This window comes from Vidua chalybeata, chromosome 5 (assembly GCF_026979565.1).
Source record: "Vidua chalybeata isolate OUT-0048 chromosome 5, bVidCha1 merged haplotype, whole genome shotgun sequence".
Taxonomy (NCBI): domain Eukaryota; kingdom Metazoa; phylum Chordata; class Aves; order Passeriformes; family Viduidae; genus Vidua; species Vidua chalybeata.
Genome location: NC_071534.1, coordinates 39,139,654 through 39,163,261, shown reverse-complemented (window position 1 = coordinate 39,163,261; position 23,608 = coordinate 39,139,654). Strand labels below are relative to the sequence as shown.

The 23,608-nt window shown below is 38.1% G+C and overlaps 2 protein-coding genes across 3 annotated transcripts in view; one reads left to right on the top strand and one right to left on the bottom strand.

The window, feature by feature from the left end:
* The first annotated feature begins 3,213 nt into the window (after positions 1-3,213).
* On the top strand, positions 3,214-19,266 carry HELB (DNA helicase B). The gene is made up of 13 exons (XM_053943228.1): positions 3,214-4,072; positions 5,235-5,609; positions 7,901-8,109; positions 9,395-10,258; positions 11,305-11,476; positions 12,214-12,355; positions 13,310-13,440; positions 14,464-14,548; positions 15,436-15,495; positions 16,028-16,235; positions 16,886-17,020; positions 17,232-17,669; positions 18,156-19,266. Exons 1-13 carry the CDS (start codon positions 3,886-3,888, stop codon positions 18,243-18,245), a joined length of 3,096 nt encoding a protein of 1,031 aa, XP_053799203.1. The 5' UTR covers positions 3,214-3,885; the 3' UTR covers positions 18,246-19,266.
* Positions 19,267-19,364: 98 nt separating this feature from the next.
* Positions 19,365-23,608, bottom strand: part of GRIP1 (glutamate receptor interacting protein 1) — a 309,828-nt gene continuing 305,584 nt past the window's right edge. For both annotated transcript variants that reach the window (XM_053943227.1, XM_053943226.1), the window contains exons 24-25: positions 22,007-22,153; positions 19,365-20,948 (exon numbers count right to left, since the gene is read on the bottom strand). In XM_053943227.1, coding sequence (XP_053799202.1) covers positions 20,712-20,948; positions 22,007-22,153 — 384 coding nt within the window. In that variant the 3' untranslated portion in view covers positions 19,365-20,711. The remainder of the gene's footprint in view (positions 20,949-22,006; positions 22,154-23,608) is intronic.

Below are 23,608 nucleotides of genomic sequence, written 5' to 3'. Positions count from 1 at the left end.
AAAAAATTGAATGTTTTAAGTCTCAAGTTCTATCAGTTTGATTTGTAATGAAGACTGTGAGACACATTTATCTCATTCATGGCATGTTTGACATTTTCTGAAATCTACTGTCTAGGGAAAAAGCAATGTCAGTGGAATTACCACTTTTCCCTCATCTATAGGAATGTCACCCAGCTGTGAAGAAATTGCACATGAGAAAGTCTGGTAAGTAAAAGTGCTAATTAATCTGCAGTCGTTTTACAACCCCTTTTCGCTAGCCACCACCCTCTGAAAGCTTCCATATGTTGACACCTGTTTATGGGATCCCTAGATCTCGAAAATCCCCACACTCCACTATTAAGTCATGCTGGTGGTAGCTGACAACTTGTGGACCTTGTGTTCCAGCAGGCTCGTGGCTAGCAGTGAGGACAGCTCACTGCTGTTTGGGTCCAGCACTTCAGTGTAACATCTCAAAAGGCAGTTAGGCTGCATTGCTGCTGTCCAGAACTTCACTTCCTGAAAAGTATTTCTGTGGACGTGATTGCTCTATGACACCCTGAAAGACCACAGGGTAAAACCAAAACCTTTCCATCTCAAGAATGACAGTTTAACCCTTTCTCTGCTACTCCTGCATCCTACTATAGATACATCACCTAATTTCACACTCTGAGGACTTCCAGTTGATGCTCAGAGATGGCAAACTCAGACTTACTGTTGGTTTTGGCAGACAGGGATGTCTTAAATCCCAGCACAGATCAGGAAGCAGTGAATATGCAGGCAAATTTGAGACTAAGGAATCCTCCCCTACTCCCAGTCCTACTCAGATTTGAATATGAACTGCTAATCATCCTGTGAAAGAGGGTGTCTGGTGTGGGGAAACACTGAAAAATGTAGCAAGTCTTATTCAAATCTGGAGGCTGACATCAATATGTCAGCCCTTCAGTGTTTAAATGGTACTTGTCAGAACGTTCTGAAAATTGTTTCAGGATTTCACACACCTATTTAAAAGAGGGAGATTTATATGGGCATACTTCTTATTAGATGAAAACTTGCTACTGTGGGACAAGACACAAAGCAGTAAGAGACAGCAAATTATCTCTCCTTGTTCACCATGACTTTGCTTTTCAGGGATTTGCATTTTTTTTTCACTGAATGCACCAATATTTCGTTCAAATTTATAAACAGATTTTTTTCTCCACAGACAGAAGAGTAACTAACTTCTGTAGTGGCACAACGGATTATACTTTAAGAATCATGAATTATCATGACAGCGATATCATGGTGCACTGGAAGGTAAAATCAAAGGACTATCAAAACATGTTTCTGTTTACTGTACATTTTTGGATTTTAGGGTGGTATTTGAAGTGAGACATGATGGAGAATAAGCTAGTCCCCAAAGGCTATCTAAGATTTCCAAGTATTTTTCAAAGTATGATTTAAAATCTTTGTGACAGGAAAGGAAATGAAATCTTGAAATCAGAGAACAAAGTGTAATAAATACTCTGGAAAGGAGATATGATAAAATAAAATGCAATTAAAAAAAAAAAAAAGAAAATTTGGAAATGGAGTGACTACAATAAAATGTACTGAGATTAAATGAGGTGCCGTGAACAGGACCAAAAGTCGCCAAAATTCTTCACACTGAAATCCCAAAATCAGGGAAGAAAGGTAAACAAAGACACGGGAGAAGAAATTGAAGAAACGAAATGCTATAAAAAAAAGGAAAAAATTCTGAAATTAAGTGAGAACAATAAAAGCGAATGGGATGACATGAAGTGCAAGGAAAAGGACTGAAGCTTGACCAGCTGATCCTCATTAAAATCACAAGATTTCATTTCCTTTCCTGAAAGGAGCAAAACATTTAGTCTCAAGTATTCAAAAAAATAATGTAATCCTCACCTATCTCTAGAAAACCAATCTGACTTCACAAGAGTGGCAAATAGTCATATTTTTGAAAATCAAGCCTTACCTAATAAAGCTGGGCATGCATAAAGCCATTCATAATCAGGATGCATCCTACTGGATGATAAGGAGAAATGTAAATGTAAGGCATCATACAGAAATTCAGCATGTATGGTATGGATTGTAGAAAGACTAAGACATTCCAGTCAGCCTTGCTGAATATAGTATTAAATTTGTATTTTCAGAATAGACTGAGGCAGTCAGATATCCAGTTTCACTTAGACAAATACACAGTTAAATGTGAAATGATGTTTCATAAGGAAAAAAAGTATCTTAAAGCACTGATTCAAATGTATGACTGCCTAACACCATTAAACACTTCAGTAAGCTAATGCTTTAAATTTTTTAAATTAACATCAATCTTTCCATCCCCTCTTGTGTCTCCCTTTTATAGGCTATGTGTTTTCAGCCTGCCATGTAAAGCAGTTACTTTATTATCTGTGAATTAAGCTGGAGAAAGAACACCGATATTTATCACATAAGAACTGAAAACAACTATTTCAATATCCTTTTGTGTGCATGAGACTTGCAGCTGGGTTTTAACACAGTACGGCAGTATTTACAGGTCCCTGTCGTGTTATAGGTATTACTTTGACACAGTGATGTAGGTATTCCCAGAGATGGAGAAGTGGCACAGAACTGTGCCAGGACGGAGGGAGAGTCCCATGCTTCTGTGTGAGAGAGCCAAAGGCCCTTCAGTTTTGTAAGGAGGAAGGTGACAAAGAGGGGGGACATTCTTTGTAGGGTAGTCCTGTGGCTGCAAGGCCTCTTGGATTATGCATGGGAAGGAGTCATGAAACAATGTGGAAAAGAATTGTGTTTCTTTTAGGTTAGACCAGAAGTAATTGTTGTATGTTGATCTATTTTATTATACATCACTTGTTCTAAACACACATACCAACAACCTATGCTACTGTTCTGAAGAGTATGTCTGTGCGCTGACAGCTTTTCAGAAGCTGGGCAAATTATTTGCTGCATTCTATTTAGTGTAGTATTGGTGGAATTTCTGTGTTGCACTTTGGTCTTTTGGGGTGCAAAACCACCCAGTTATTTAATCTCAATTAGAAGAATCTACCAGCATCTGCTGCTTTTGCATCTCCTTTAATTTGCTTGCCAGTACTCTGATGCAGCAGTGGGACATCCACAGTGGCCTCCAGTGTACTGTGTGACAGTATAAAGCAAAACAAATAAGAAATTGGAAGAAAATAGTTTAAAAAAAATAAAGACAGGACAAATCAAAATACGGGAGTCAGCAAAATGATTATTTTTTTAGAAAAATAAATCTCACGAAACTTAATTCATTGATGAAAACATATGCTTGCTAGTGGTGTGAACATGCAAAAATACAACTGCAAAATTTTGCTGAAAAAACAGAGATATGTAACAACATGGCAAATATTAACCTGCTAACTACTAATCAGTAAAAATCAGTTTAAAACAAGTTATAGAAAGACTTGCTTTCATGACTGAATAGCAGGATTTCTGGGGGACTTCAGTGAGAGATCAATACTGAACATGAGAAGGCTTGGTATATTTCATCAATGAGTTTACTTCATCAGTAACGTTTCGGGAAAGGCAAGGATCCGGTGTTGAGCCAAAGTGAAGACGAAGCAGCAACTGCCAGGGTTACAGTGTAAGGAAGGAAAGGTGGTTTTCAATGAGGGCCTTCCGGAGAACAGTTTGCCAGTTATCCATTACATTCAACTACTCTGGGGGCAGCCGGGTGAAACATATCGGATATACTGGAAGTGCGATGTTATGATCTGATGGTTTTGTGGTAGGGGTCATGTAAAGACAGAGAATTATGTCCCGAAGTGTTAAAAATAAATAAATAAATAAAAAAAAATTGACTCGTCGCTCCTGACTACCCCGGCCCTGCCGCGCCGCTCCGGGCCCGCCGTCCCGCCCTTCCGCGAGGGCGGGCAGATCTGCGGCGGGGGCGGCATGGCGGAGGCCGGCGGGCAGCGGTGTGCGCCCCTGGAGCTGTGGGGCCACCTGCGGTCGCCGCGGTGGGAGGCGGCGGACGACGAGGAGGAGAGCGACGAGGACTTCGAGGAGCTGTTGGCGGAGGATGCGCTCCTGGAGGCCGCCGGGCGGGAGCTGTCGGCCGCGCTGCCCCCGCGCCGCGCCGGTGAGGGTCGGCGGGAGCGGGCCGGGCCGGGCGGGCTGCGGTGCCCTCCCTGCACGGGGGTCGGGCTCCGGGCAGGGCGCGGGGGAGGCGAGCGGGGGCCGGCGCTGCGGGAATGGCGGCGAGGGAGGCGGCGCTGGCCCCGGCCCGCCGGCCCGGGAGCGGCGCTGTGCGCGTGGGAAAGGTCCCGGCTCTGCCCGCTGCCGGAGTTGGTCACAAGAGAAGGGACAGGGAACTGAAGTTGGTGATGAATAGGTGGTGGAAGGTGGTGATCTCTGCTTTTCTACGGGCACAGCATTGCAGCAGTAAGAAAACATAAGATTTTCCCATTCAAATTAACTTTACACAAAAAAAGCACATTTTTTTTTTATAACATATGAGAGCGTTGATGCTTGATGTTAATGATTTCCAACTTTCTGCTTAGAGCTTAGAAAAGTACGTGAAGTTGGTGGAACCTCTGCCTAAAAGGTATTTTATCTGCAAGTTGTTTTTAAAATAGCTAAACTGAGCTAAATAACCAGGGAGAAATGAGTAAGTTATTGCAGACCTAAGAGCTGTCCTGGTGAGGAAGAGGCCCTGCTAAAAATAGGTACCCACTTTGTTCTGATCATAGCAGTCCGCAGTTGTCGATCAGGGAATGTTGTGTTATTTTTTTTGAAGGCAAAGAGGAGTCAAACCAGGTCATACAAAATGTTAAGAATTTATTATATTGATTCCTTATAACTTTGGTGGTTCCAGTCACAGGAAATATTTGGTATACAAAGGTATCTGAAGATTATGCAGGCATTGTGATAGAATATTTTGTAATAAAACTGTTTAAAATTCAGTTGTAAACTTGAGGTGGAATAAATAGTAAACCATCATATTAAATCATAATATTATATTATATTATGTGTATTTAAGTAGCTTAATAAATTAATTATTAAGGCAAGATTTATTCCTCATGCTCAGAGAAGAAGTTTTAGTGCTTGTTTCTGAGTTTGGTTTCACTTTTTAAAAAATATTAGTGGAGAGACAGGCATCAGGAGTTTATGACTATTACTACTGCAACTTACAGTAAAGACAGAAAAAAGCATTGGACCAACAGTATTCCTAATCGACACAAACTTTTAATTTTTATGACTGTCAATTAACACTGGATTTGTTTTTCTTTTTAATGATCCAGTTATTATACAGGAATGTGGCACCAAAAAGGAGTATGAAGTGGTTGGACGTTTTCCATTAGTTGACCCTTGGTGGAAAGTTAATGTTAATGCTAAAAAAATGGGGTCAAAGTACTTTTTGCAAGGATATCCGTCGTATTTTCTGCAGACTGATGTAGAAGAAAACAACCGACAAGTATTTTCACTCTTTCTTACGGAATGTCGTGTTCCTGAAGATTGGAAAGAAAAATTTTTTGCTTGGCTTCCTATGGAGTCTGTGCTGAGTTTTAGCAACCTTGAAGAAAAACTAAAACAGTTCCAAGTTTCACAGCTACAGACAAGAGGGATCCAAAGAGATACCAAGGATTATGACATCTTCTATTATATCTCAAAATCATGTAGGTATATCCTGTGCTGTTCCAATTGTTTTATAAGCTAAGGAGTTCTATCTTACATACAACATTCAAAGTAACATATATTCATTTGAAATGTATATTAAAATGATTCTTTTATTTCAAAATCTGTCAGGACAGTAGGACAGTTGATCAGTTAAAGATCTGAATACAGAAGGACTTTGCTGAATTCTGTAGGCTAAGTAGAATTGTCTGTGTTAGGGATGCTCCATCCCTGGAAGTGCCAGGTTGGATGGGGCTCTGAGCAACCTGGTCTAGTGGAAGGTGTCCCTGCCAGTGGCAGGTGTTTGGAACTAGTTGATCTTTAAGGTCCAACCCAAACCATTTTATGCTTCTGTGATTCTACCATGCAAACACACTGGTGCCTCCTATAGTTTATTCAGCTGTAACAAGGCATATTGAAAAATGGGTTCATCGCTACTTAAGCACGGTGGCGATGGCTTTTTAGGCTTGGCACATGTTCAAAAGTTGTATAGGTAATACAGGGATCAGTGAAGGAGTTCAGCCTAGTCCTAAGCAGCTGCGCTAAATAGACTGTCTAGGTGTGTTTGAATCCTGCCTGTCAGCAGATTGGTATGACTGGGAGCAGACTGTGGAAGCACTGGTGTGTCTCCACATGGAGATAGGTCAGACTTCTGAGGATGCTGTTGTGGGCAATGTTGGTGTGATTTACATGAGTGTGACTACCTGAGTGTTAGAGATTGGATCAGGAGTGTGCTTTTGAAGCAGACATGCCCCTTGTCCCCGCTGTGATGCAGTCTCTTGAGAGTACTGACTGAGTATCCCTGCTGGGTGAAACCCAAACAATGTGTTCCACTTGCATTCCTAAGGTACTCCAGTCAGTAAAGGGCATTCAGTCTGTGGGACCAGACTTAGCTGGTCTGAAGCAAAACACTGAAATACAGAGAAAGTCAGGATGTCTGAGGTGTGCCCTCAGCGTTAGAGCTCTTGTTTTGCTCTGATCTGTTTACATAACCTGTACAGACAGGTTGGGTCTATCTACTGTTATGTGTAAGCAAGCAAAGTTTTCCACTACCTGGCTTACTGGGCAGTGTCAGGTCAGATGATGGAGGTGATGCTTTTGGATGTCAGATTGTGTGTAACAGGAGAGTTCAGAGCCTCTGCTAGACTTGAACTAATTGTACTTCAAATCCCGTTTGTAAGGGGAGGAAAATGTTCTGTAGGGTTTCGGGCTTTTTGTTCTCATTTTGTAATGACAGAAAAGATTGCACCGTGTGCCTACGTACTCTCTTCACCTTTCTTGTAATTGGTGATTTTTTTTCTAGTATCTACCTTAATTTGCTACATTTTAAGCTTTAATCTTTATCATTGAGTAATATAGACCGTTCCCCTACCCCAGTTGCTACTATTAGGATTGTAAATTTTTTTAGTTGTCATTAATTGTTATGGGCTTGAGTAGTTTATTCTTCAAGCCTTCATGGTATTTTTTTGTGTGTAGAAACAGTATGTATTGATGATTTACATGTAAATTAAGTACTTGCTTAAAAGGGAAAAGGTTTTATCTTTGGCTTTATGAGGGTAAGGCAGTGATCAGAAAAAGTACTTAAGTGAGAAAAATTAGTGCTTTAAATTTTCCTTAACACTTAATTAAAAATAGCCTATTTTTTTCCCAAGAGCTAAAGATTCTGAAAGTCTTTTTAAATTTGTTTAAATTTAAAAGATTCTTTTAAAATTTGTTTTTCTTTCTTCTGAAATTACTTTTTTAAAGCAAAATATAGAGCAAATCAGTTTCATTATTCCTCAGTCTCAGCCCATGACAGGTAAACAGGGAAAGTGATAGCTTATTTTTGGCGTCATTGAGAAAGCCAGTGGAGAGCACTTTTTTGGTAAGTTCCTTTACTGATCTTATACTACAAATTTAGAAGCCTCTTTTCTTGTTTTGCATTTGAAATGTTTTTCTGTACATCCGTATGAAAATTACTTTTAGGTAAGAGGCAGGCGTGGTGAGGGCTGAACTGACTTTCTACAAAATGCTGTTGAGTATGCATTTTAAACCAAGTGAATGATACATAATTTCCAAGTAAACACATTTCATTGCTGCTTTTATGTCATCTGTTTACATTGTTTATTTCTTAAAGCAGGGAAAACAGACTTTAAAAAATTTTGAAAAGGGTGATAAAAAGTAAGAAAATGAGAGAAATTTGGAATGTCTTGCATATAAGGGAGGCAGAAGGATGAAGCCAGAGTCAGTGTAAATTGCTTTGCAACAGTCTTTGTATATCACATAAAAATTCCTGTGTTTATGGTGTGTACAGTTGCAGGAAAGGCAGTATTGGGAGCGCTGGCTTTTCCAAGGATACTGGAGTACTTGCCAATTCTTCTGCCACGCCACTTTTGCTGTCTGTTAGATAAGATGTGTTGGGAAAGAAAGGCTGATCTGGATGGTGAGGAGGTAGTTGACGAGATGGCAACAAAACTGGATGAGATACTGAAGGATGAGCCATGGAAACTTGGATTCAGCAGGGTAACTAATGTTATGTATGGTAAAAATATGGTGTTTGCTGCATTTGAAGTGCATTAGACTACTGTTTTAGTTGGGTTTGCTTGATTAAATGGGCATTTGTAGGGGCTAAGCATAGCTTATTTGGAAATGGATGATCTACTGGACTCAGTTTTAGCAAAGGGTTTTGCTTTTCCAGTTGGTATAGAATTAATTAATCTCAGAAGATTTTTGAAAGTGGTTTTGTTACAACCATTTGTTTAGTATTTTCCACAAGAGACAGAAAATAAAATGCTTGAGGTAATTGGGCCAAAATCCTCAACTGTTCACTTCAATTTTATACCAGTAAGTGAGACTTTTCTTCCAGATATATAGAACAATATCTATGCTTTCATAGTAAGGTTAAGTTTCTCTGTAAGAGATCATCTGGTCCAGTAGTTCGTTTTTTGCAATGGAATTTGCAGAGGTTGCTTACCTTCCTGTTTTCCTTTGCTGCGCTTGTCGTGAGCTTTGCTGCTGCGCCTCACCTTAGCACTCCTGTACCTCACATGAGAGATATAACTTTAGGTGTTCACAAATGTGGTTGGTTTTCCCTCTTTAGGTCCCCAGTGCTTTTACTGATAGATGTTCTGACTTGCCTTTAAGAGCTCTAATTTCAGAGATTCAGCAGGGTAGCCACTATATTCTGGTGTTTCACATAATTTCCTTTAAAAAGATTTTCCTGGTGTCCAATTTGACTGTTCCTTATGCAATATGGACTTGCTGCTCTCTTGCTTCAAGGACCTGCATTCTCACTGCAGTTTTTTATTGCTTGAAGACTCTCTTTAGCTCTTTCTCTTACGACTGAGCAAGTGCAATTAATTTTTCTTGCTCTCAATAGTTCATCTGTTTTGCACATCTTGATCTTTCACTATTTTGTGGTAGTGTCTGTACAGGTGGTATATTTCTTGAACACGTTCAAAATTGGGTACAGTATTCTAGCTAATGGCTTTCCTGTGCTCTGTTTCTACAGTTTGTGTACCTTTACATGAAAATGTGTTACTTGGTGTGCACGAGTTCTCCCTAATAACCCAATTTCTGTGCCAGGTTTTTTATTTTTAAAGTACCTGTTTCATACAGAAGGCTTACTAAGAGGAATTATCATTACAGCTTACTTTTAAGTACTTTGCTTTATGAAAAATAAGTAAATTTTTGCAAACTTCCACCTTCTGAATTGCAATTTGTATTTACTAGGAGGAATGTTGTTCAGCAAGAGGCTAACATCTTCTGAAATAAATCTATGTTTGCTTTTACTCTTTTTGGGGAGAAGATTATGTATAAGGAGATGAACATTCCTTACTGTGAGGCAACATGGGCTGCCTTCTGTCAGTGTGAACATCTCCTCTGGAAGATTCCTGACTTGCAGAAGAATGCATTAATTCTGTATGATCAGCTCAAGTCACGCTGTAGACAAATGGGACACACATACGAAGATCAAGATGAATTAGCTCGTTTGGTATCCAAACACATGTCCATTGAGCATGTTTGGCAATCTCTTGAATTTTTGAAAGAGCAAAATGTAGTGATTAGGGAGAAAACGCTGGTGTTTCTGCCTCATCTTTACAGATCTGAAAAAGATATTGCAATGTATGTAGGTGACCTTCTGTCAAACCACACATGGAAACTGGATGTGGATGTGAAAAAGATACTTAACATTTCTGAGGCACCAAGAGAAAGTGCAGATAACAAAATGAATATTACCCAGGCACATGAAAGAGAGGAAAATAATCCGGACAATCATAATGGTGAAAATCACTTCCCTGAAAAGGAGGTGGGCTCTGTGTCTGGTATCCAAAGTAAAGCAGAGGTAGACACAGATCAGGTGATTGCTGTAAAAAAAATTTGTTCTAATCCTGTCACAATCATAAGTGGAAAAGGAGGCTGTGGGAAGAGTACAATAGTTAGCTGCCTTTTTCGTCATTTAAAGCAAATGGAAAAAGAAGTGGAAGCTGCTTCTAAGGACTTTGAAGGAGACTTGGATGCATCTGAGGAATGGAATACATTTGATCACCACTGGGAATCAGAGAATATGTGTGCAAAAAAATATTTGAATGTACTATTCACTGCACCTACAGGGAGGGCAACAAGTCTTTTGAGAGAAAAAACACAGCTTCCTGCATATACGCTGCATCAGGTAAGGTTTGTTTTGGGTATTGCTTCTTGGTTTTTTTTTTGGGTTTTTTTTTTTTTTTTAATTAGGTTCTGAAACACCTTTTGGTACTGTCCATTCTTGTTTTGGAAAAAAAAAGCAGCTTGTTATTGAACTTCCCTTAAGAAATGTGTAGCCTATTGTTATTAATGTTAATGCTTGGGTACAGCTTATCAGCATCTGAAAGTCAGCATTATGTTTTGGGGGAATCATAAACCAGTCATTTGAAATACATTATTTGCTAACTTTGGTTTCTTTACTATTTATATAGATCTGAAACTTGTGCTTCTCTAGGGCATCTGTTTTTTTCAGCTTCTCAGTTCTGCATTTTATTTTAATGAAGACAAAAATAATTTCTAGGTGGTAGAGCTGTTTTCTAGGATCCTGTTGCCTAGCAATCATAGCAGCACATTCATGAAAAGATCAGTAGCCTGGAGTTGAATAATGAGAGAAATTTCATTTGCACAGAGTTTCCTTAATTAATGTTAGGTATTGTGAATTTTTTTTTTAGAAAAAAGTAGAAAGCAAACTCTGTTAATAAACTTAGGCCAAGTCTTGCCTTGTTCTGGGTAGCAAAGGAGCCAAGAAGACATTGGAGTTACAGAATAGCCCATATAAATAGAAATCATAATAACATAAAAAGTACTGTTGCCTTATTTTATCTTTGGGGACTGGATAGTTAGTTGCCTGTTCCCCTTCCCCATGCAATTTTGGGTATTATTAATGACAGCAGGTTGTAGTAGGAGGTGTTCTGTTGCTGAGCAACCTTATTACTGACCTAGTGTCTTTAACAGTTCCTGCAGGAAAAAAAAGACTGTGCTTCTATGTAAGTCAGTGTTGCTAATCTTAGCTAGAAATGCATTCACTGAGGAGGAAAATAAGACTGAATGGTTGAGTCTTCTGGGTCTTTACAGGTGTAAGTTCAGAATTTCGGATAATAGCTCTACATGCATTAGATGATACCGCACTGTCTACTTTTATAACATAGCTTGGAGTTGATTAGTGTCAGAGCTTGCTTTATTTGTTTCTAGATTATCTATAGTTTTAAATCATGGAGGCGGAGTGTCCAAGAACAGCCATGGAAATTTTCTGCAGTTACGGTTCTCATTGTGGATGAAGGAAGTTTGGTGTCTGTACACATTCTTAGTTTAGTTTTGAAACTCTTGTGTGAGCATGCTCAGCTTGCAAAACTTATTATTCTAGGTAAGTGAAACAGCAAATTTAGCATTGTACAATGTTTAATAATGCCCAATATACAGTGTAAGTATCAGAGCTCCCACTGAGTCTTTTAAAATGTTACATTGTTCTGTACTTGGGTACTTCTGCTATTTCTTAAGGTCAGATGAGGTAGACAATTTTCAAATTTGTTGGTATGAAAGTATCAGTATCTCCATTATCTGCTTAGCAGTGTTTTGTCTTATTCTGACTTCCAAGTGGTAGGTTATTACATCTTGCAAATGGAAAACTTTTCTGATTTCCTTAAATTGTTAGCATATGAATTGTATGTTAGAACGGAGTTTTCAAGCCATTCTTAATGCTAGGATCATCTTGTTTTAATATAAAAAGGAAAGCAAAGAAATGTAAAGTCAATTTTTTATGCTTTCTTAGAGGTTTCCTTTTTGACAGGCCATTTATGGCATTTGTTTTAAAATACGTAGCTTTCAAAGTGTGTTTGAGTAAGATGTGATCACTGTCAGTGCTCATCAGGGAGAAGGATTTGCACTTGCTAATAAAGCATTACTGGGTCAAGAGTATAAAAAAACTACACTACAACTTTATTCCCAAAGTTTTTCAGATTCTTGAAAGTTTGATTTCATGTGAATTGTATTAAGGATGGATGTTACTATGTAGAGGCTTGAGTGTATTTGTTTTTCTTAAGACAATTTTCAAGAGATGATATGTTATTCCTTCTCACAAAAACCAACATGCATTCTGTTTAGGTGATACTAGACAGCTACCAAGCATAGACCCAGGAAACATGTTAGCTGATATCTTTGAGGGTCTAAAACCAAGAGGCTTTTCAGTGGAACTGCGAACTAACCACAGAGCTGAATCGCAACTAATTGTAGATAATGCGTCAAGGTAGGATATCCTGATGTGTGTGTGAAAAATTCATGTAATTCTTGCCTGGCCTTTTACCTGCAAATAGCAGTGCATCCAGATTTGACTCTGTAGTATTTCTTCTGTTAGTTTTTTTAGTCCAAATCCGTAACATTGGTTTTAAAAACAAACAAACCCCCAAAACAACAGCAACAAAACCCTACAGATTTTTTTCAGATGTATATATTGGACAAAAAAATGTGTGCTGGAATGTTTTTGAATTTTATGGGATGTATTTCACTATTATGCTATCAGATACTCTCTGTTGTTTTCAAATGAGCTGTAAATGCACAACTGACTTTATGCCTTCTAAAATGGCTTACAATTGCTCCTCCAAAAAGGAAGCTTTATAGACATTGCTGATAAGTGTGACAACAACTACAACAGACTGAATTGCTTGGAGTTTAGATGTCAAGGGCCATTACATCACAGGTTCTTTCTATTTTTTTCTCTATCAATACGTAAAGAGTCTAAATGTTTCCAGCATTTGCATTACTTTTGTTTTGGAAATTATCCTGTTTCCTATTAGTGCTTGATTTCTTTTTTAAACCTCTAAGAAGAAAATCTAGGTTTTGATGTTAATTGAATATGAGAATATTCTGAACATTTGCAAGATGTCCAGAACTACTAAGTGTTTTACCAACATTCTTACTTCTTTTTTGATAACACTTCTGTTTCAGTCCATTTTGCTCCCATGGGAAGAACTATATGAGTAATACTAAGTATCTGCTGTGGTGATGGAGGGTTTAGAGAATAAACTACCATTTTTTTTCAGTGTGAAATCAAATTATGCTCTGAGAAAAGAGTTTTCAGGGCATGTAGTGTAGATGATAAAAGACTTCTAAGTGCTGAACTTCAGGCTGATGCAGACGATGATATGCTGGAATTCTTTAACTGAAAATAACTTTTTGGTTTCCCTCCAATACTCTGGACTAGAATCTCTCACCGGCAGCTTCCTGAATTTGATGAGGTGCTGAAAGTTTCTGCTTGGAATGAAGAAATAACAATGCCAGTCCCGGAGAAGAAATTTATTTTTATTGCTTTGCCTGCTGGCGGGAATTGTGAGAGTATGTCAGTTTCTGATCTTGATTTTCCCTTTGGTAAAGCATAGACTATTGTCTGTAACAAAAATTTTGGAAGATTTTAGTCTGGCTGTTTGTGGCATAAATTTAAATGCTACATGCATGGTTTGTCTTTTGCCTTCTAAGTGCACACAGCAAGACCTCTAAGTGCAAAGAATGAGCTGTAGAGCTCCAGCTCACCAGTTAGACTTTGAAATGGGGGACAGCTTCCACCACTGTAATCGAATGTGGTTGTCTTTTTGTATTGTAGCTGGAGCTGTCAAACCTTAAGAGATTTTCAGAACTGATTCAGAGGTGAATCATTTGAGTAAAAAGTGACTGTAACAATATGGTGTGCTGGACAGGGATGTGTTCCCAGCTGTAGAATTGAGTTAGGGAAATTCTAAGAAGGGATGCCAGTATTTCTTTTAAAATGTATGGGGTCAGGGCTAGAGCCATTGTTTACTGAGGTTTTTTGACATTTATTGGGTATAAGTGGATTGAGTGGCCTCTCTTTTATATGCATCAAAACGCTTCAAGGGAAATGCAGAAAAAAAATAGTACAAACATTATCACCTTATCTTACTCTAGCAAAATGCTCAGCAAAGAGAATACTAAAAAAAATCCATGTGTATAGGTCTGTGGTTTGAAAATATTTATCTTTACCTCTTCAATGAGCTGTATCAAAACTTTATTTTGCATGAAATTTGCTTCATGTGGCTTTGTTTAACACAGAAATAAGAATTTGTTTCTTTCCATATCACTCTTGTTGCTCAGATTTTAATAGTGGATTATTAGTGCATGATGTTTTCTTGAGTGTTTTATGGTGTATTTCTGTTTCTTTTAGGAGTGTGTCATTTTGTGTGGGAGTTTTTTGGGGTGGGTTTTGTTTCTTTTTTGTTTTGTTTTAAACAAGTTGAGATGTCATTAAAGCAAGAAATAAGCAAAGGCAATTTCATATTGAATTATATTTTTCTTTTTAAAATTATGAATATTTTAATGTCTTACTTTTTACATCTTTTAAAACAGATTTACAAACTGCAATAAAGATATTACTTAAAAAAGGGCCGGGATTGGAGGATGCCAAACAATCGCAATTCATTGCTTTCAGAAGGTAATGGAGTGTACAGGCAGACATTGAAAAAATCCTTGCTAGCAGCCACAATCTAAAAATAGATGAGTTGAAGAGATAGTGTTGAGTTGGAGAGACGAGTGGCAATAGTATAAAACTACTAGATACTTGAAATACTCATCACTTAAGAAGGGTGGGATTTAGGGCTCTAACACACTTTGAAGAAAGATTGGAAGTTAGTAATCACAGGAGCATGAATAGTACGCATGGCTTTGCAGAAACACTGAAGGGATAAAAGGGATAATGTGCACTAGTACCAATAGTCCATAACCTTGAGTTCTGCACAAAAGGCTACTTAGGAAAAATCTCCTCCACCTTTAATGGTGAAGAACATTTTCTCAGTAAGTAAAAAACACCCACTATTTACAGGTTCCCAGTGAGCTAATAAGTGATTTGTGAATGCTGAGTAACTCTGGTATCAATTTTTTTCTCCAGTCTGCATTCAGGTACAATACTGTTATTAGTGATTTTTGTGTATGATTCTTCTAGACTGTATTTATAGGTACTTAAGCTGAATTTAAATGTTAAAATTCCAAGTCTTTAAAAAGCAAATAGATCTTGCTATTTTTAATATATCCAAAGACAGAAAATAATCTGTCCAGGTTTTAGCTTTAGTTTTCTTCTTTATCTTAAAAACAAATCTAGCTAATCTAGGTGTACAGTGCAGAAACTTTCTGTGGTATTTAGACAAATACTGCTCTGTCTTCTAAACTCTGAATAAGTAATTGTTCTTAATAGGTGGTGGAAGATCATCAGAGACGAAAAAGGGTTTTTTCCATTATTTATAAATTAATGCTAATATGACATTGCTGTAATTGTATGTTTTGTATATCATGACTTTGTTCATGTTCTTGTTTTGTGTGATTTAGGCAAGATTGTGATCTAATAAATGAACTTTGTTGCCAACACTATTCAAATCATTTAACAAGGTAAATGTTAAAAGTGTTTCGCATTTTTCCTGTGACCAATTTAATTTTGTTTTTAAAAGTGTTACAGCTGGGCCAATACCGTAAAATATTCCAATGTTCCATCTAGATCTGATTATGTTATAAATCATTCATAGAATAAACTTTATTTGATGGATTCTTTAATCTCATTTTGAATAGTGGTAAACTGCTTTTAATTTAAATTCACTATGTGAATTCTGAGATTTTAAGTTACTATTGAATATTCAAAATTGATATAAAAGCAACATAAGAAAGCCCTCAAGGTTAATTTTTATTTTTGCTACTATATGATTTCTGAATAGATTCTGAAATATTTTTGTACTTCTCTATATTTCTGTTTTTTACCAAACTGTTTTACAGAAGTTCAAGACATAAATGCATTACCCTAACTATTTTAAATATTCTTAAAAGTTTTTAATCTGGGTCAAGTATAGAGAGTGGAAAGAGAAAAAATACTGAGATGGTAAATGTACACTTTGCAAATACATTTCCCCTTTTTCTTTCTCTGACCTAGAGACCATAAGAACAGACTTCTGTTTCAAACTGGGGACAAGATTGCCAGCACGCGCAATGTTTATCTCAAGGATCTGTTGGCAGCCTGTGGTGTCAGAGAGGGTTCTAATGGCCAGGAATGCAGAAGTGAAGAAGAAACCACACTCACTGCAGAGTCTGATGAGGAGGGCAAACGACTCTGCAATGGAGATATATTTTTCATAACAGAGGTAAATCCTTGCAGCAAGAACTTGCACAAAGAAAACCTGGTGGGAAATGATTCAGTGCTTGTTGAATCCCCATAACAACACAATTCACACTTTTAAAATTTGATCCATAATACATACTTAGTTCTGCTAAACAGTTGTGTAAAAGGCATGGAAGAGGCAAGGAACGGTAGAAAATTAAAATAACTTCAATTCTGGGCTTTTTTGTACAATGTGTTTTAGTTGGTCTGATTGTGTTCAGTGTAAATACAGTCTGTAAATACTCAAATGTATTGTAATTGAAAAAGATAACGTTTAACGTAGTCTGAAGTAAAGAGTAATGTTACAGCTTAAGTTTTCCCTGGCAGAAAACCAAGCTGGCCTAAAAGGAACAGGTAACAAAACAAAAACCAGTAACAAAATTGGTTTTCTTGCTGGGTTCAGTGAGTTGAGCAGTGAAAGTATGAGTAGTTAGGGTAGGCCCTGAACAGTGAAAACTTTTCCTTCAAGGTGGTCAGTGAGACAGCAATTTATTTGGTTTACTGTCTTCTGAAACTTTGAGCTGGTTGACATTGCAGCCGTTGTAATTTCAGGGCAAGCTAGAATGGGGAAGTATAGACATTGCTCCCGCTGCTGATCCAGGCTCCCTGCTGAGTGTTGTGCTATTCCTTTAGGATGCAGAAATTGATAAGCAGCGCTTGCTGACCATCAGCAGCACGTACGGCTCCACGTACACTGTGAACTACAAGGCACTGAGGAAGCTGTGTCACATAAAGCATGCCTGGGCCAGAACTATTCACACATTCCAGGTAAAAACACAGCAGCTCTGAGCTGAGCTAATGTACTCTATTCTCTCATGAAAGAACCAGAAACTTTTCTTGAAACTAGAATTCCTTGAATACAGGATAGAAAACATTCTCAGGAGTGTCCCCAGTTGCCTCCAACTTCATCACTCTTGTCTTTTTTTTAAAACTATTTCCTGGAGATCAGCTTTTGAATTAGAGTTCTCCCACGTTTCAGGGCTCGGAGGAAAGGACCGTGGTGTATGTGGTTGGCAACGCCGGCCGGCAGCACTGGCAGCATGTGTACACAGCTGTGACCAGGGGACGCTGCCGTGTCTATGTCATAGCTGAGGAACTGCACCTCAGGAGAGCAGTAAAGAGCAAGCAGATCACCAGAAAAACGCGTTTGCAGAGATTTTTGAGAGAGGCAATTGCAGAAACAAACAACTGTCCCAAACAAACGCTCTCTCCCCTGACGAAGTGCTGGCAAAGTCAAGAGCTCGAGACTCTGTCTGTTTCTGTTACTCAAGGTGCTCCTGACCCACCTGAACTTCAAAGTGACCTCATGATACAGGAAGGGTCATCAGTTCTCAGTAAAGAGAAGATGGGCAGTTTGCAGCAAAGTCCATGTAAAAGACAAATCCCTGCATCTGAGGATGCTACAAAAATACCCCCGGTAAGTATCTCCATACCGAGAAAGTTTGTTTTAAACTTCTGCACTCTCTTTCACCACTGCAAGTCACCAGGGCACTGTTACAATTGTTTTACTAACATTTATTTAATAATTTTCAAGTTTACCAGTAATTGGTGAAGCAGTCAAATTTGGCAGATGTTTTTGCAGAGTAATATATGACTAATACAGAAAAAAAAGATCAATAGTAGTAAGCGTATACATTTTTTACTCTCAGAGTGATCCGTTGGGCAGCTTAGCCTGTATCAGCTTATAGTGCACAAATGTCAGTGTTTAGGTGACATGCTGTGAGAGATGTATATAAAATGTAATAATTGAAATTGATTTTTATAAAGTCAAACCTGATAACAAATGCTTTTTTTTTCATTACGTCTAATTTCTGAGCTCATGGAGAAAGAGCCTGTTTTGAAGAAGCGAATGTGTTCTAGGTCAGTTTCAAACTTGGGTAATGTTTTTGTTTTGTTTTGACAGACAACAGTAGAAGAATCCCCACTTGGATCTTCCAGACTTAAGAATCTAACATTGGGACAGCAAATTCCTAGGAAGCTTTTCAAAAGCTAACAGACAATTATTAATTGGTCAGGGTATGAACCTTTACTGAACCTGTTGAAGATTTTTGGGATGGAGACGCTGAATATGGAAGTGCCTTTCAAAGGCTTTCTTGGTTTTGCATGTTCTATGAAGAAGAGCTTGTTTTATGCTGAACCTCTTAAATTTTCAGTGATCCATTTCTAGTAGATTCACTGGTGTACTGGTCATCAAAAATCATGTAATTCTTTTGTTCCGCTGAAGAATGAATTTACAGGTGTTTGTGGTTCCAGATGTTCCTTTTAAAAATACACAAGGATGTATTTTGGTTTAAAGACTCCTAGCTGTCCATACCACGATTTATCCATCTCCAAATGCTACAGTATTGATGAGAAGCTCTTACCGATGTGCCAAAATGATAGATTCTTTGAGTAAAAAAAAACAGTTTGCAAAGGGGTCTAGGTGTTTCTGATGTGACAGATTTGTGGCCATGAAGCTTTGATGGGATTATGGATTTTAATCTTGTTATAGACATAACAAGAAAGTTGCAATCAGTGACATAGAAAACTTTTTCTATGATGTAGAACTTGCCATTGCTGCTTTAGCTAATAATTGTATGCTGATGATGATCTTGGTAAGGAAAGCAAAACTCCAAATCAAGAGTTCAAATAACATTCCACTTTCAGCTTTCTCATGTATACTGTGGGACTTGCTGCATTGCAATTTTGAGATTAATAAATCAAATGTTAAATCAAACATCAGACACATTGCACTAAAATGTGGACAACCTTCTTACCTTTAACAATCTTTTCATATAGGGTAGGAAAAAGTATATCACAAACATAAAAATGGTATTTTTTCTAAAACCATGGGGGAAAATCTGGGAAAAATACGAAGTAGAAAAACTCTACCTCATTTTTAATGTCTTCAAATCACTGTTTATTTCAATTTATACAGTTTTTCCATACAAATATTTGCAACAGTTTTAATTTCAAAAAACATAACATAGACGATAAATATCATGCTATTAAAGTATTAAATTTGTACAAAAATACTTTACAGTTTAATACTTATTTGTTACAAATAAAAATACATATTTAAGTGACTCATGAACCTTTTTGTTTTGTTTTGTTTTTATTTTTTTACATGATTCAGCCTGTAATGTCATTCTGACCTTTTCTGGCAGTGCTGAAATAGAAATCAGAGATACTTTGTGTGTGCAGGACAAGTGAGCTTGTTTATGTATTGGAAACAGCAAGAGGGATACATTAAACAGTTTAAATAGACCAGAAACAACTCTGTAAGGTGATTGCTTAGATATGGTGACTCTACAAATGTACAAATCCAGTATCTTTATATTCACCAATAAGAATAATTACTAATAACAACTTGAATACCAGAATAAACCACTGCAGCTGCTGGTGAGCATGTAAAGCAACTGGCAGTATTTTATTGCTTGGGGGGAGAGGGGAGAGGAGACAATTTGTGTGATGTGTTTGCAAAATATATTTACAATTTTATATTCTAAAAATTTGTTGCAGGGGGTAATGTTTATTGTAAAGAAGGCTGAAAACAAAGCATATTAAATAGGACCTTTCTTCCTTCAAGAAACTGATTGACTTAAAAAGCTCATGTGTGACTACAAGTTTACAGGTTTATGGATCATTAAAGAGCTTTTGTATCAATCTCCACTGACATATTTTAAAAAAGCCATTTTCTTTTAAAAAGACGTTTCTAATTTGTCTGAACTCATTTCAGTTTCGCTCTTTTCAGTAATTCCTTGTCAGAGGTTTTATCCCACTAAAAAAAAAGTCTCTGCTTAAAAATCCCCACAGATTGCAGGACATAGCATTAAATATTTCATTGCATAGGGAATAACATATGGTCTAGCAAAGTTTGCTGAAGTGGTGAGCAATGTTCAATGCGAACTGCAGCTTCCTGCAAGCATTTTGTTATAGCATCTAAACTCTGCTTTGTGTAATGTGTGTACCCTTCTCGCCAGCGAATAAAGGTTTCCAAAATCAGAGATGTAGCCATTTCCCAGGAAAACCCAGTGCAGGAAACCACTCTGCCTTGTCCATCACACAGCAGCACCTTCCTCATAAAAGGATTTTTAAAAACAGCATAACCTGGACACTACTGTTTGTTAGCAGAGGTTAACTCCATGTTTTTCCCTCAAACAGCTGCTGTTGCTGAAGGGAGAAGAACATTTAGATCATGTTTAAAACATCTCCCCAGTTTCTTATTTGGGGAAAAAAAAGGCCCTTATGTATTTTTTTGTAACTAATCCTAGATTGTTTAGAATGGAAAATGACTTAATGAAGAATGAAACTACTTCCAAAGTAACTGTGGATTAATAGAAGCCTTGAGACAGACCAACTGACCTCCTGTGCTTTTCAGTGCTGTACAGCATCTGAGCCTCAATCTCAGAGAAATCTTGAATGGATTTAGCACCATAATTGTCTTTTGTTACCGAATGTCCTGCTCCAGTGGTTTCTGCTATAAGGTATTTGTAGGATCCCGTGTCTCCGTGATAACATTGGTGTGTCCGCTCTGCTGAAGGAAGGCAGCATTCGGGTCGCTCCACTCCCCACTCCCTGAAGTGTGTTGTTCTGAGCTTCCTTTCTGAGATGCCAGTGGGTTTCTGCTAATGACCAGTTCCAGCTTATTGCCAGATTCTGCGATGAGGGGCACAACCAAACAGCAGTCAAAGTCTCTGGTGCGAACGTGGTTTACCTGATTGATGAGAAGATTGATTTTTGTTACTGTTTTACGGGAGAAAAAAAAAAAAAAAGAGATCACAAGACAATCTGAAGCTTCATTTAGCTATTCCAAGTGCCCAGCATAAGACTGTTTAACTGTGATGTTTGGTCTGAAGACATCAATTAAGTTTTCTACTCACTTTTAAAGAGAATGAAGCAAAGGTGGGGATATTTATGCTGGTGCTGGCTGTTGCCAGTTTTCACAATGCTCACTCCAATAATGACATTTAACAGCACATAGATTTTCTGTCTTTCATGGTGTTTGTCAATTTAAATGCAGAACACATTTGAAATTTCAATTCAGTTCAAGTCTGCTCTGGTTTTATCTAATATATAAAAATTTATGTAAAGTATTTTATTAGGCTAGTTGAGAAGTAATTTGGCTTTTCCATCATAGTCCAACTTGGCACTGTGGTAAGTGTGGTGCTGAGTAAGTATTACATTATTCCAACTCTGTCAGTCAATACTTGGATTAAACGCAGAAATAATTCTCAGGTCTGCATCAAGAAAAGCAAAAAATAAACACCTGTCTGAAAACGCTGTGGGAAATTGCAGCTTCCTAGTGACCATTTGTATGTCTCCTTTGGAGTTCAAAAATACCTAGCGTTCTGAAAGAATTTGTTGCTATAAACCTGACTGCACAGAAAATCCAATTTTAATGCCACTGCATAAAAGTCCAAAGCTCCACGAAGTGCTGCCTTTTCTTGCCAAGAAAAGAAATCTAAGAAATCTACACAGCACAGCCTGTGGTGCAGAGCAGTTATGGTCATTTGTCCTTCCTGGTCCTCCCTACACACATCCCTTCCCAGCAGAAATACAGACAAACAGTGGTGCTCATTACTTAAAATATAATAAGCAATGTAGATTACAGGGCCGTTCCAAGTAACAAAACTGCAAAATTGCAGTTTTCTACAATTGCATCTCCAAAGACACATTCTCAAATACCACACAGTGTGGTTATAAACCTTTTTACTAAGTAATCTGTATGTCATGTCTCTTCTTGCTAAATCTGCACAGTGCCAGAAACATTACCTGCAGAAGTCTGTCATATGGTTTTAAACCTCCCAGATCACCAGGGCCTGCTGGTCGAATGTTTTTAACATACACTCCTTTTTCCAATAAACCATCTGAGACACTGAACCCAAAGTCCTCTCCATCAGAGTCTTTGTATAAAGTTACCTGTGGAGGAGAGGTGATGTGATGAGAAAGAAAAAAAAACTTTGTCCCCATTTCTACAAGCATGAGACAGGTTTTCTTCCTAGGATGGTTTTGGTGATTTTTTTTTTTTTTCACATTGAGAGATCACTTACCTACTATTTAGTACTTACAGTATTAAAGTTGTTGCCATTTTGACATTATGTTAATATTCTCAGAAGCCACCTTATTCTTCTGTAAATAAACACCCCTTTTCACTTCTACTTGTCAGCTGGAAATTTGTGGTATTTAGCCCACCTTTTCTGGTGTCACTTTTTCATTCTTAGTGTTTTGTCTCTCTATTCTCTAGCTGCCAGGATCTGAGTACTAGATAAGGCTTAGTTTGGCTTCAAGTATGAAGACCTGGCCTCAAACAATTGGTGTTGTGTCTTGCAATCAAGGGAATAAAAACCATTGTCAGTTTAAGCTCTAGACTGCCTGGTTTTGGGCAGGCAGCAGTCCACCCTGTAAAGCCTAACCTCAGAAGTGCTCAGTATAAGAGTTATAATGCAATCTTTTAAGGAAGTACAAATAAGGCTCCTTCTGAAAGAGCTTGCAGGCAGTGTTCTTACAGTTACATAACCATGAGGTTATTAAAAAGCAGGAAACAGAAGATAGGAAAACAGTTAGGAGAAGGTTTTTCAGGTATTCAGAAGACAAGTCCTCACAGATAGTTTTGTGAATTCAGCTATTTGACAGATAGAGACTTCTTTGTGGGTAAGTGGCATGCTTAGGTTTTTATTTTTTCTTGGTCCTCCCTCACACCAGGGGTGCTGATGCATGCAAGTAAATTGTGTGAGTGGTCTGCCACGGTGCACAGATACAGTTGCACAGTCAAACCTGTGTTTTTAGTGCTGTATATCATACCTTGGCTCATAAAAATGACATTAACTTTCCAAAATTTTATAGTGGCTTGGTACAAATAATGTTCCAAGGATGTGTTGCATCCTTGTGTGTGCACCAGCCATTGAATTCCTTCCTGATGTTTCTGAATTACAGAATCATTTGAATTGAAAGGGACTTTGGAAAGTCTCTAGTCCAGTGTCCTGTTCAAAGCAGGCTGAGGACTTGGTCAGTGTTTCACAGAAGGATGCCAAGGCACAGCAGTACTGTGGCACAGCACTGGTTGGTGCTGCCTTCAGAAAGCTGCTGAGCTCCTGTTTAAATTGCCAGTGTGAAAAGGTATGCCAGAAGGTTTTGAGACCAGGCTGTCTCGAAACAGGAATAAAGGATTTGGGATTTGGGTTTCTTTCCTGCTCTCTGCATTTTTCTTGACTTGGTTTTAGGGGTGTATCAGCCCTGCTTTGACCAGAATGAAATCACACACCCTAGTAGGTTTGGTAGCTATCCTGGGCAGCAGCTGAGAGCAGTTGGATACAAGGGCAGCGGCTGCAGCAGTAGCACCATTTTCTCTGTAGATGTGGCTGGTGCATTGTGGGA